Source organism: Pygocentrus nattereri, chromosome 7, assembly GCF_015220715.1.
Source record: "Pygocentrus nattereri isolate fPygNat1 chromosome 7, fPygNat1.pri, whole genome shotgun sequence".
In the NCBI taxonomy this organism is placed as follows: Eukaryota; Metazoa; Chordata; class Actinopteri; order Characiformes; family Serrasalmidae; genus Pygocentrus; species Pygocentrus nattereri.
Genome location: NC_051217.1, coordinates 23,986,046 through 24,000,460, shown reverse-complemented (window position 1 = coordinate 24,000,460; position 14,415 = coordinate 23,986,046). Strand labels below are relative to the sequence as shown.

The 14,415-nt window shown below is 40.4% G+C and overlaps 1 protein-coding gene across 3 annotated transcripts in view; it reads left to right on the top strand.

The window, feature by feature from the left end:
* myo7aa (myosin VIIAa) overlaps nt 1-13,437 on the top strand; it is a 105,548-nt gene extending 92,111 nt beyond the window's left edge. For all 3 annotated transcript variants that reach the window (XM_017704180.2, XM_017704179.2, XM_037540159.1), the window contains 6 exons: nt 3,549-3,655; nt 4,777-4,962; nt 5,118-5,234; nt 7,738-7,821; nt 7,910-8,029; nt 10,997-13,437. In XM_017704180.2, coding sequence (XP_017559669.1) covers nt 3,549-3,655; nt 4,777-4,962; nt 5,118-5,234; nt 7,738-7,821; nt 7,910-8,029; nt 10,997-11,089 — 707 coding nt within the window. In that variant the 3' untranslated portion in view covers nt 11,090-13,437. The remainder of the gene's footprint in view (nt 1-3,548; nt 3,656-4,776; nt 4,963-5,117; nt 5,235-7,737; nt 7,822-7,909; nt 8,030-10,996) is intronic.
* Nucleotides 13,438-14,415: the final 978 nt, after the last annotated feature.

Below are 14,415 nucleotides of genomic sequence, written 5' to 3'. Positions count from 1 at the left end.
AGAGTCCAGTGGTGGCGCTTTACATCACTGCATTCCATGCTTTGCATTGCGCTTGGTGATGTAAGGTTTGGATGCAGCTGCTTGGCCATGGAAACCCATTCCATGAAGCTCTCTATGCTGTTCTTGAACTGAAGGCCACATGAAGTTAGGAGGTCTGTAGCGATTGACTCTGCAGAACGTCGATGACCTCTGCACACTATGCACCTCAACATCCGCTGACCCCGCTCTGTCATTTTATGTGGCCGACCACTTCATGGATGAGTTGCTGTCGTTCCCAATCGCTTCCACTTTGTAATAATCCCACTGACAGTTGACTGTGGAATATTTAGTAGTGAGGAAATTTCACGACTGGACTTGCTGCACAGGTGGTGTCCGATCACAGTACCATGCCGGAGCTCCTGAGAGCGACCCATTCTTTCACTAATGTTTGTAGAAGCAGTCTGCAGGCCTAGGGGCTTGGCTTTATACACCTGTTGCCATGGAAGTGATTGGAACACCTGAATTCAATCATTTGGATGGGTGACTGAATACTTGTGGCAATATAGTGTAAGTGAACACATTTTAATACACTGTCTATTTGCCCAATTTCACATATTAGGGGACAAAATTAAACAAATTGTCACCTGTGCCACATTCAGTATTTCATGTTTTATTTTTTTCCAGTGTATTGCAATTTAAACACGATAGATAAAATAGCAAAATGAGTACAGACTGTAGATTAGTGTATCTTTGATGGTGTATAAATAAGAGTCAGTGAATCAGTAGGTTGTGTTTGTGGTCTGTGCTATAGTTACAGTATCTGAAGAGCATAGCTCACGAGTCGGGGCAGAGTCAGCCTTCATATACATGCAGCAGTACTGTGGTGGTTCATGACAGTGAATAAAGTGTCTGGTGTAGAACTGGCAACTAAAATGACCATCACAGCAATTCATACAGTTGATATTTCTGATTGTAAGTTTCACACATTCTGTATTTCATAAAAATGTCCAGAATTACTGCAAATATACAGGAACATACTCTGTATTTACAATAGTTTTTGTTGTTTTAAAGAATTAAGATTACAGGAAAGTTAGCATCATATGTCTTACAGTGAAATACTGTGTGTTTACAGGCTGTTACTGACAACTGGGCTGCAGATAATTTACTGTCATTTTTACAGCATTTTTTCATTTTTACAGTCTTCCTTCCTAAAAAAGGGAACACCATAATGTACATAACAGTTAAATAAAGAAACAGAACAAGTATGACAGATACATGATATGGTTAAACAATGAGACAGATTTTCTTTTGGTGGTAACAAAGTAAGAGACTTCTAAAATGAATGAGAATTGGGCCACTTAATGTGAATTATATTTTCTGACTGAAGCCAGGCCTCCACTGCATGATTTTTGTCTGATTTTAGTCTCAGTTTTACAATGATGTTTTAGGGCCACTGTTAATAAAAATACAAATAGTAGACTTTGAGAATAAAGTTGTAATATTTTGAGAAAAAAGTCCCAATATTTTGATATTAAAGTCGTAATATTTCCAAAAAAAAGTCATACTATTTTGAGAAAAAAAAGTATTCAGAGAAAGTCGTAATACTTAGAGAAAAAGTCGGAATATTTCAAGAACAAAAGTCGTAGCATTACGACATTAAAGTAGCATTAATACCAGGAAAGGTCAGTATTGTGTCCGAAGGCTTTGTAAAGTGAAGCAGCTCTTCCTCGTGTTAAATGAGGGGTGTTGAGTTGGCGTTTATCTAGAATAAAGAGCCAGATGGACTCGGAGGAAACTGTGTTTATCTAGAATAAAGAGCCAGATGGACTCGGAGGAAACTGCGTTTATCTAGAATAAAGAGCCAGATGGACTCGGAGGAAACCGCGTTTATCTAGAATAAAGAGCCAGATGGACTCGGAGGAAACCACGTTTATCTAGAATAAAGAGCCAGATGGACTCGGAGGAAACCACGTTTATCTAGAATAAAGAGCCAGATGGACTCGGAGGAAACCACGTTTATCTAGAATAAAGAGCCAGATGAACTCGGAAGAAACTGCATTTATCTAGAATAAAGAGCCAGATGGACTCAGAAGAAACTGCGTTTATCTAGAATAAAGAGCCAGACGGACTCAGAGGAAACCACGTTCATCTAGAATAAAGAGCGAGATAGACTCGGAGGAAACCGTGTTTATCTAAAATAAAGAGCCAGATGGACTCGGAGGAAACTGCGTTTATGTAGAATAAAGAGCCAGATGGACTCGGAGGAAACTTTTTATCTAGAATAAAGAGCCAGATGGACTCGGAGGAAACCATGTTTATCTAGAATAAAGAGCCAGATGGACTCGGAAGAAACCACGTTTATCTAGAATAAAGAGCCAGATGGACTCGGAGGAAACTGCATTTATCTAGAATAAAGAGCCAGATGGACTCAGAGGAAACCGCGTTTATCTACAATAAAGAGCCAGACGGACTCGGAGGAAACTGCGTTTATGTAGAATAAAGAGCCAGATGGACTCGGAGGAAACTGTTTATCTAGAATAAAGAGCCAGATGGACTCGGAGGAAACCATGTTTATCTAGAATAAAGAGCCAGATGGACTCGGAAGAAACTACGTTTATCTAGAATAAAGAGCCAGATGGACTCGGAGGAAACCGCCTTTATCTAGAATAAAGAGCCAGGCGGACTCGGAGGAAACCGTGTTTATCTAGAATAAAGAGCCAGATGAACTCGGAGGAAACTGTTTATCTAGAATAAAGAGCCAGACGGACTCGGAGGAAACCATCTGTCTGTGTTGTTGGAGAATCTCAGGCACGGTCATCTACACGGCTGTCGGGGGCTTCATCTCCCCCCATTCAAACAGGGCATGAAGTTTCACAGACAGTGAGGATGAAAATGATCCACAGAGAGACGGAAGTGAGTGGAGCTCCGGCGCCAGGACAGCAACCGAGATCCCAACGCGTTATGGCAGCCCCCCTATAATTAGACCCCTTTATCCTCTAAATATTAAGACTTTTCTCTCGACATATTACGACACGCAAACTGTCTGAACAGAGGAGCTGTGTGTAAAACACAGGCAGATAAGAGCTGTTATCATGTTTATGTTTGTCTTTACAGTTTCAGCTCAGCTGTGAGTTTGTCGTGAAATATTTCTCCAGCTTTCTCAGTAGGAGCGCTTCTGAATCCTACATTAATCCCCAGTTTGTGCTTTCACTGCACACAGAAGCTCAAACTGGTCCAGTAAGTTTAGCTGTGCTTGTGATGTGACCTCTGAGGAGTTCTGGGAGCTTGAGTTCTTATTCGTAGCCCAGACTCATTATGTGTGTTATACACTCTCTTTGCCTTGTTGTCTAGTGTGAGCACCCTCACGATAAAAAGACAATAAATTCTATGACAAACTGAAGTGTGTGATGCTCTCAGATTCAGATCACCAGTGCAAAAGATAACAGCTTTAGTTTATTGCTAGACAGACTACAAATGTTAAGAAATAGGGGATTCATTCAAGTTTGATTTCATAGGTCAAGCTTTTAACTCTGGCTTGAATAAAGACTTTGTCTCCCACTGCTCGCCAGGTATAGTGCCTTCGTTGACATACCAGGTGTTCTTCATGAAGAAGCTGTGGACTAACACAGTTCCTGGAAAGGACTCTTTCGCTGACTCTATTTTCCATTACTACCAGGTGAGTTGGCTTGAGGTGACCTTAGAACAATCACAGCTCGTGGTTGTCCTCACTTCTGCTCAGATAAAACTTTTCATATGAAATTTTCTGCTGGGTGTTGTGTCGGTGAGCTTTGTTTGCAGTGGTGAATGAAGTACACAAAACATGTAATTGAGTTAAAGTAGAGACACCCAAGGTAAAATATTACTCCAGTAAAAGTAGAAGTTCCTCCCTTTAGACCTCCACTTGAGTAAAAGTACTAAAGAATTTACCTTCAAATGTAATGAAGTAGAAAATAAAGGTACTAAAAGATTAATTATGGCTCTAATGTCATCATTTTAATAGAACGTCATTAATTAGTGACGCTGACGTCTATTAAAATGATCATAAGCACAAAACACTGAAGGTAAACAGTTTCCATCAGGGAGAACCGAGTGGCTCTGAAATCACTTTTTACACACAAGCAGTTTCAGTTTAAGATTTAGTTACAACTTAGTTCCAAGTTTAAGTTTAATAAAAACTGGCTTTAAACTCAGGATCACAAATGAGCTCCTTTACTATATTGATCTGTTGGTCTCTGTTCATAAACATAAACCAGCCCAAACTAATTTACTATAAAATGAAATGGTGTTTGTATAAATTCAGAAAAAAGCCGCGTCAGTCACGACTGCATATGTGGACATATTTCTATATTGTGCTCTATTTACACAAAGTTAGGTTAGTTCATCATTTATGTTGAACTGACTCTCTCAAAATTTTACGCTTCTGCACTGACATTGAACCGTGTGCTGCACTGGGTCGGTATGACCAACAGGTCAAAACCAGCTCTAAACAAAGTGACCGCTGTGCCCTGATTGGTGCTCTTGCTTCTTTCGTTTTGACATGTTACATTTTTATACACACAGAAACCAAAAGGAACGACAGATTTCTCAAAATGTAGTGGAGGAAAAAGTCAGCTATTAGACTTTGAAATGTAGTGGAGTGAAAGTGAAAAGTCGCCCAATAACGGAAAAACTTCAGTACAGATACACGAAAAAGTACAGAAACTAATTACATTTACTCAGTTACTGTCCACCACTGGTGTTTTGTGTGTGCTTTATGAAACTGCATGTAATCCCATCTGTAATGCTGCCTCCATCCAGGAGCTTCCTAAGTATCTTCGCGGTTACCACAAATGCTCCCGAGACGAAGTCTTCCAGCTGGCAGCCCTGATCTACCGAGTCAAATTTGAAGACGACAAATCCTACTTTCCCAGCATCCCTAAAATGCTGAAAGAGCTGATTCCTCAGGACCTGATCCGCCAGCTCTCTCCTGACGACTGGAAGCGGGTGCGTTTCTTACTGCAAAGTATGTTGGGCAGTTCTTGTCCAGTTGTGCACTTTCTTCACCTCCACTTCCACCTGCTGTCAGACTGCAGTAGAGCTCTTTTTCTTATAGTTTTTTATTGTGTCTGAAATGTTGATTGTCCAAACTTCTACTGCAGTCAATTGTGGCGTACTTCAATAAGCATGCTGGCAAGTCGAGGGAGGAGGCCAAGCTCATGTTTCTGAAGATCATTTTCAAGTGGCCCACGTTTGGCTCTGCTTTCTTTGAAGTGAAGGTAAGTCTTACTTTACTGATACATGCAGGTCTACAGCATTGACTAACACTGTTATATGTCAGATTATTGACCACCAGATCAAACTGTTGGAATGAAACTTCATACTTTCTTTTGGAATGTTCTGTGTAACTTGATACTGTTGTATCAAAATATCTTAAATCAATGCTTAAATCAATCATTGACATGTAAACAAGCTCATTCGGAATGGTCCGATGTTCATTCATTACAAACTGTAACTAGACAGGTTAGGAGCCATGGGTCACCATATCTACAACACAAATACCTTCATTTTACAACCCCAATTCCAATGAAGTTGGGACGTTGTGTAAAACATAAATAAAAACCGAATACGATGATTTGCAAATCTTTAACAACTTATATTCAATTGAATACACTACAAAGACAAGATATTTAATGTTCAAACAGATAAACTTTATTGTTGTTTGCAAATATTCACTCATTTTGAATTTGATGCCTGGAGCACGTTCATAGAAGTTGGGACAGGGGCATGTTTACCGCTGTGTTACATCACCTTTCCTTTTAACAACACTCAATAAGTGTTTGGGAACTGAGGACACTAATTGTTGAAGCTTTGTAGGTGGAATTTTTTTCCATTCTTGCTTGATGTACAACTTCAGCTGCTCAACAGTCCGGGGTCTCCTTTGTCATATTTTGCGCTTCATAATGCGGCACACATTTTGAGACAATGGGAGACAGGTCTGGATTGCAGGCAGGCCAGTCTAGTACCCACACTCTTTTACTACGAAGCCACGCTGTTGTAACACGTGCAGAATGTGGCTTGGCATTGTCTTGCTGAAATAAGCAGGACGTCCCTGAAAAAGACGTTGCTTGGATGGCAGCATATGTTGCTCCAAAACCTGTATGTACCTTTCAGCATTAATGGTGCCTTCACAGATGTGCAAGTTACCCATGCCATGGGCACTAAAACCCCCACACCATCAGATATGCTGGCTTTTGAACTTTGCACTGATAACAATCCAGACAGTCCTTTTCCTCTTTGGCCCGGAGGACACGACATCCATGATTTCCAAAAACAATTTGAAATGTGGACTCGTCAGACCACAGGACACTTTTCCACTTTGTGTCAGTCCATCTCAGATGAGCTCGGGCCCAGAGAAGCCAGCAGCGTTTCTGGGTGTTGTTGATTTATGGCTTTCGCTTTGCATGGCAGAGTTTTAACTTGCACTTGTAGATGGAGCGACGAACTGTGTTCACTGACAGTGGTTTTCTGAAGTGTTCCTGAGCCCATGTGGTAATATCCGTTACAGAATGATGTCGGTTTTTACACTCACCTGTTTCCAATGAACCTTTTCACCTGTGGAATGTTCCAAACAGGTGTTTTTTGAGCATTCCTCAACTTTCCCAGTCTTTTCTTGCCCCTGTCCCAACTTCTTTGGAACGTGTTGCAGGCATCAAATTCAAAATGAGTGAATATTTACAAAAAACAATAAAGTTTATCCATTTGAACACAATGTTTTTATTTATGTTTTACACAATGTCCCAACTTCATTGGAATTGGGGTTGTATTTACTATCCAAAATCACCAGTGAACTTGATGGTTAAATAAACTTTGTCTTATAAGTTGGCTCAGTTGTGCTTTTAATAGCTTTAACACGATGTCAGAATGAGGAAATTGTCCTTCACATGTCCTTATTAAAGAAAGACAGAGAGTTTCAATCGTACATTGAAACATTTTAATAATCATGAGATAATAATGTAACACAGACACCGATCAGGCATAACATTATGACCACCTCCTTGTTTCTACGCTCGTTGTCCATTTTATCAGCTCCACTTACTGTATAGCTGCACTTTGTAGTTCTACAGTTACAGACTGTAGTCCATCTGTTTCTCTGATACTTTGTTACCCCCTTTTACCCTGTTCTTCAGTGGTCAGGACCCCCATGGAGCCTCACAGAGCAGGTACTATTTGGGTGGTAGGTCATTCTCAGCGCTGCAGTAACACTGATGTGGTGGTGGTGTCGTTAGTGTGTGTTGTGCTGGTCTGAGTGGATCAGTCACAGCAGTGCTGTGTGCTGATCCTGACCACTGAAGAACAGAGTAACAAAGTTTCAGAGAAACAGATGGACTACAGTCTGTAACTGTAGAACTACAAAGTGCAGCTATACAGTAAGTGGAGCTGATAAAATGGACAATGAGTGTAGAAACAAGTAGGTGGTCATAATGTTATGCCTGATGGGTGTACATATATATATATACACACACATATGGAATAGAGCTGTTTCAATCTTGTATATCCATTAAAGTCTTGGAACTGATGGCACATAGAAACATGGGTCACATTTTGTACCAGAACATTACAGAACCATAAGCTTAATGACCCAGAATTGTCGCCTACATCTGTGTGGCTGAGGTGGCAAGGCTGGCAGTGCCAAGGCAGGCTCCCTGGTGTTAAACAGAGAGCTGATTGGCACAGTGAGGGCACAGTGACTTCATCTCCTCTCATTTCCCCCACCTGCAGCAAACCACTGAGCCCAACTTCCCTGAGATCTTACTGATAGCCATCAACAAACACGGAGTGAGCCTCATAGACCCAAAGACCAAGGTATGCGCATCTGTGTGAGAGAGTTTCTATAAGAGTGTAGCTGAATGACTTTTGAATAAAATGTTGTCCTCTCTCTGTGTTGTCCCAGGACATTTTGACCACCCACCCCTTCACAAAGATCTCCAACTGGAGCAGCGGAAACACATACTTCCACATCACCATCGGCAACCTTGTGAGAGGAAGCAAGCTGCTTTGTGAAACCTCGCTGGTGAGAGGAGTATTTCTATACTGGCTATGTTTACATGCAAGTTTGATTGAGTACATTCCGATTACAGATTGAAACTGGGGATTTTATTCTCACTCTACTCAACAATCTGATGAAAATCTCAGTTTACATGCTCACTAAAAGTAGTCTGATCCAAAGTGACTTGTATGCATGGAGAACCACTTAGAATAAACGTTACCATGACAAGTCCAGTCAGTGAGATGAGCAGCAGTGAACAGTGATTGTGTTTTTAACTGCTTTAAAATGATGTCAGATTCAGGAAAACGTCCTTCACATGTCCTTATTAAAGAAGGCAAAGAGGAAGACGTTGTGTTCTGAGACACATAAGCTGGACCCACCACCATCTTTTAAAGATCAGAGCATGAACTTCGTCTCCTCTGTAGACCAGTTTCTGCTCCACCGTGTTGAACGAAATAAACTCTCACTATGATGTGATGCACATGCAGAATGGACTTAAACTTTCTGATAGGGAATGTAATCAGATACAGGCGTTTATATGGTTGTTATTCTTCTGTTTAACAGATTATTTACAGGATTGCCCACCTCAATCAGAAACTGTATTCCGAATGGCCTCAGTCGGACTAGAAGTGTATACATGGACATGTTTTATTCCGATTGAGCTATTAGTCGGATTATTAACAGATTATTAGGCAGCATGTAAATGTGGCTACTGTTGTTAAATAGCCTACTAATGTGGCTACTGTTGAATTCTACAGAATAAAATGATGCTCATGAGCCCAGAGCATATCAACTCAGAGTTCTCCAACAAACCCAAACTCTTCTGTACTTGTGTTTGCTGCCCTGGAAGTCTCTATAAAAGTATTCACCAGCCCTTGTTCTGGAGGTATACCTTCCTGCCGAGTGTAGTTCAAACCAAATATGCTCTTCAATGAATAAACACCCCTCTTGTGCTAGTGTCTGGGTGTTAGAGTAGGGAAAAATATGTACAGCCAGGAGAATTTCCACTTTGTAATGTTTTCCAGGTTTCTCAAGCACTAGAGGGGTCCCGAGTCCAAAATGAATGGGTTAATATGGAGCATTTGAGTGAAATGATAGTTTATAAATGATTAAACATTTGTTTATGTAAAATAATTCATTAATTTCCTGAGCAGAGAACATCATAAAACATTTTAACATTACTGTTATATTTTTAAGAGCTTTTAAACTCAAGTTATAGGAGTTTAAAACGGCGCCTGATGAACGTCCATGACGTCAGTGAGTGCAAACAGCCAATGAGCTGCTCCACTCACCAACCAATCAGCACTCAGTAGCAGTAATGTTAGCATCCTGTTGCTGTACAAAAAAGGAAAATACTTTGCTTTTACTTTCTAAAATTAAAAAAACGTTCTGGGCGAGTGATTAGAAACTATTTTAATGTTTTGTTTTTAGTCGTTGCTCTCCATTGACTCCCATTCATTGAGCACACACTTGCGGGTGCCCTTTGCATTCCTGTTTTTGATATAATGGGGGAAATAAGAAGTGACCAGGCCCCTCACTAAACATCTCTGCTTCAGCATGCAGGGTCTTTAGGTACCGATGCTCTAGAATGTTCTTTCTGCACTAATGTTGGTTTATTTGGCTTGGGATGAATACTAAAGCCACTAGCCACATTTAAAATAATGGTTTGTTGGAAACTGTTGAGTTTGTCAGAAAATTATGGACTTTCTTGGAGAATTATGGTGTTTCTATGTTGGTGTTCAATATACAGGGTGAGTCAAAAGTCACAGGACAGTGTTTCATCTTATTTTATTTTTTATTTTATTATCAACTTTTATCTCTGGGTTCATCTCAAACAAATTGTGTATGCTGAGAAAACCCACAACAAACACTACCTTCAGCACCTTGTGGCTTGTGACAGCATAAAAAATAAAATAAATAGGTGTCCTGTGACTTTTTTGACTCACCATGTAGAATCCAGGTGTTTGGTGGAGAATGTTGGTGTTTGATGGAGAATGATGTTTTGTTTGATGGAGAATGAAGGTGCCTGATGGAGAATGATGGTGTTTGATGGAGATAGATTGGTGTTTGATGGAGAATGATGTTTGATGGAGAATGAAGGTGCTTGATAGAGAATGATGGTGTGATAGGGAATGATGGTGTTTGTTGGACACTAATATTTTCAGAGAACAAAGGTGTTTGATGGACAATAATGTTTATGAGAGAATGATGGTGTTTTGTTGGAGAATGATGTTTTGTTTGATGGAAAGTGATGGTGTTTGATGGGGAGTGATTGATAGAGAATTTTGGTGTTTTGTTTGAGGCAGAATGATGGTGTTTGATGGGGAATGATTGATGGAGAATGGTGGTGTTTGATGAAGAACGATGATGTTTTATGGGAAATGACTGATGGAGAATGGTGGTGTTTTTTTGATGGAGAATGATGCTGTTTGATGGAGAATGGTGGTGTTTTGTTTGATGGAGAATGATGGTGTTTGATGGAGAATTATTGAGGGAGAATGGTGGTGTTTGATGGAGAATGATGTTTTTTTTGTTTGATGAAGAATGATACTGTTTGATGGAGAATGATGCTGTTTGATGCAGAATGATGGTGTTTGATGCAGAATGATGGTGTTTGGTGGAGAAGGATTGATAGAGAATGATGGTGTTTGGTGGGAAATGATTGCTGGAGAATTAAGGTGTTTGATGGAGAATGGTGATGTTTTGTTTGATGGAGAATGGTGATGTTTGATGGAGAACAGTGTTGTTTGATGGGGAGTGATTGATAGAATCGGTGGTGTTTGATAGAGTACGAAGGTGATTGATGTTGAATGATGGTCTTTGCAAGAAAAACGATGGTGTCTGTTGGAGAAAGTGTTTATGTAACTATGGCTGGACAGCATTGGTGTGTGTTGGTGAATGATTGTTGAAGAATGATGGTGTTTGGTGGAGAATGATGCTGAACTTAACGATCAGAGTGAAGGATCTGTTTTCCCCATTTGTCCTTAACAGGGCTACAAAATGGATGACCTGCTGACGTCCTACATCAGCCAGATGCTGACCACCATGAGTAAGCAGCGGAGCTCGCGGGGGCACAGCAAGTGAACGTCTTACTGGCGGGAGGCGGCGGAGCTGGTGCGTCTGCTGCGGCCCATGGGCCAGCCGTGCAGCTGGAGCCGGACCTTCGCGTGGCAGCTGTGGAGGATGAGCCGCAGCCCCTCCGCTAGCTCCCTGGGCTCCGGATACCCCAACCTTGATGACGATGATGATGATGATGCCATTTCTTCTCCCTCCACTGAGGACACCTACCTCTGACTGGACCTGGGGCTGGAGACTGAGCTACCGGCCATAAAGCTCCTAGCCTCCCGCCTCTGATAATAAACATAATGATAATAATACATTTTATTTATATAGCGCCTTTACAAAGCTCAAGGTGGCTCTAGAGATCATCAACAATAAAGAGCACAGCCCAGCAATGATGCATATAAATAACAAGGAAAACAAGAGAGAAGAACAGAAAGTTAAATAGGTGACAAAAATATGCAAGCAAAAGAAATAAGATGAAAAGAAGTGAATAAGAGAGAACAAACACTGAGGTATAGACAGATAAGGAAACATTTTCAGTGCACTTCTTGTATGTGCATTGAACCTGATTCTGTGACACAAACATTGATGATTAAGTGGCTTCGTGGGACGGTTGCTCTGCTGATAGTGCATGTGAGCGTTATGGACAGAGTGCAGCTGAAAGCAGGTTATAAATGAGCTGCAGAGTCTTTATGTTTTGAATTATGCAAGAAAGCATTTACCAGTAATTTGGGTACAATGTCATTTTTACAACTATTAGAAGTACACCCATGAATTATGAACATATCGCTGCTGTCAGAACAAAACCTTGTGTCCCTTGTATCTATTTCTTTTCAATTTTATACATAATTTGAAATTGCCTGTTACTCTTTACGTTGTGTGCAAATTTTAATGATGAATGGACCAAAAGAAACGGCCCAAAATGCCTTGGGGAAAATGTCTGGTTCCATTGACTTGCATTACAAATGAAGTAGGTTTTTTCCTTCTCCTGTAAAGTTACTATTTTGGAGATGCAAGGTTTTCATCCGTCAGCATCGATAAATTCCTATGAACATAATTAGGCGCAGCAGTGATGCACTCATTTAGGGGTTTCCACAAAAAGCAAGTGCCCAACGAGACCCTCACTCACCTGCTCTCTTTCTGGACAGTTTTTACTCTGGGCTGAAGTTGTGTAATGTCTAATGGGGCATTGTGGCCCAGAACCATCATTTTACCATGTTAATATTTGTCATTTTTTCCCATTATGTAACATTGTGCAGTACAGCCTCTTCGGGTTGACACAGTTCATATTTTTGTGTCCTCTTTTGTCCATCAGTGTTGTCTCACTACAATACCCAGCATGCATTAGGCAAATATATTATCCAACCATTAGGACCCCTACAGTGCTAAAGTAATTCTAACAGCTAGCATAGCCACTTAGGCCCAAAAAAGCCCAAAAAATCACCCCAAAGCACCTCCCACCTTCAGCATACGTCATCAGAAGGGGATTTAGTCTTTAAACTAGAAAATCTCCAGTGACAATGCTGTAAAATGTGAATAGGCATGTTTTCAACAGATGTAGCGATGGTTATATTATTCATTTTGGCCAGAGCACCCCTTTAATTTATGATGCAGCCCACCTTCTGAAAAAAATCAGGGTGGTTTGGATGTTCCAACCATAATAATATGTTATTTTCTCAGCTATAGCTGTGGCAGTTTAGAGCACATGGATAAGAGGTGTGGTGGAAGGGTTTGTATGAGTTGTATCTCTGAACTCTAAACTGACTGCAGCATTTTTATATCTTCGCTTTCTGTTGGAAGCCTTAATTTGTTAATTTTTCAACTGTGTGTGTAAGTCCTGTATGTTTTATAGGTGTGAACACTGTGAAATAGTTTAGTAATGGGTAATGGAATAATCTGCTTATTTTAGGCTTCTATTTTTTTTAAATGTTGGGTCAAAGAAATCTCAGAAGAGTCAGCGCTTCATTGTTTAAGCTGAAGGATTGTTAGGCTGACGTTCTAACAGTGAGAAAGTTTTGAATCTCATGGCCTTATTTCATAGTCGTATCTGTGTAACGAGAGGGGCTGGAATGTGGATGAACCTAGTTTGTGAACCTTATTTTTAATGTGGCTTATTAACACTTTCAAAGGCTGACCTGTAACTGTTCTAGGATCTGCGTAGCTGGTGTTTATTTTGGTTCTGGGATTGTCTTTAGAGTGTCCTTTGTGTTCTTACCCTGGTCCTCCTCCATGTTGTGTAGATATGCAGCTAAATTAAAGGTTCAAAGATCATTTTATCATTTCACGTATCGCTGCTGTCAGGACAAAACCTCGGATCTCCATTTTTGTCGTTTTTCAGTTTTTGACATAATTTGAAAATGCCTGTTGCTCTTTACACTGTATGTAAATTTCATGGTGGATGGACCAAAAGAAATGGCCCAAAATGACTTACAAAAAATTCTGGTTCCACTGACTTCCATTAAAACTGAAGTAGGTTTTTTCCTTCTCCTGTAAAGTTAATGCTTTGGACATACAAGGTTTTGTTCCGACAACAGCGATATGTTTATTTGACCTGAGATGATTCAAATGATGTGTCAGAATATTGGGGCTGTCAAGTTGCTTCAGGTATATCAGGCCAAACTACAGTACTGGGATTTATTTAATTTCTAGTCAAAATTGTATGCAAGTACAAATATTTTTCAGCTTGAGAAAAAACTGATTTATTTACTGATTTGTTTTTCCAGCTTCCATTCTTTTCAGAAGATTTGCTATTAGTTCTTGAAAGAAATCTGCAGACACGCCTCCAAAGCTCAGTCTTAGAAGCTGGTTGATGATTTCCTGAAGTAATCAAACCCAGTGATACTGAGGTGATACTGAGGTCTGGACCCTGGGGTGGTCAGTCCATCGTTCAGTTTCTTTGTTTGATGTGTCCGTCTCCTTTTCTCAGTGAGGTTCTTCTTGATCAGCTACACATCCTTTCAGACCCACAGTGCTCAGTGGTCTTCTCACAGTGGAAGGATGGACAGAAACACCTGTGGATGTTTTCAGATCTGAAGCAGCTTGGTTTTCTCCTCTCTCTCAGAGATCAAAGCTTTCAGTGCTGTTTATCTGATGGGGGCAGTTTTGGGGTTGACCAGCTCTTCCAGGTGGTTGTTAAGGGTTTGTCCAGTTTTGATAAGTGCTGTTTTTCGTTTACTTTTCTTTGTCTTCTTCCTTATACAAGTGGGCTATCTTTTACCAGATTTCCTCAGGAATATCTCCTGAAAAATGAATAGCTTGTACTTAATGGCCATTTTGACTGGCAGTTAAATAAATGAAAGGTGGTCTCTGACTTTTGTACAGTGCTCTACAGCCTAAATCACAGCATG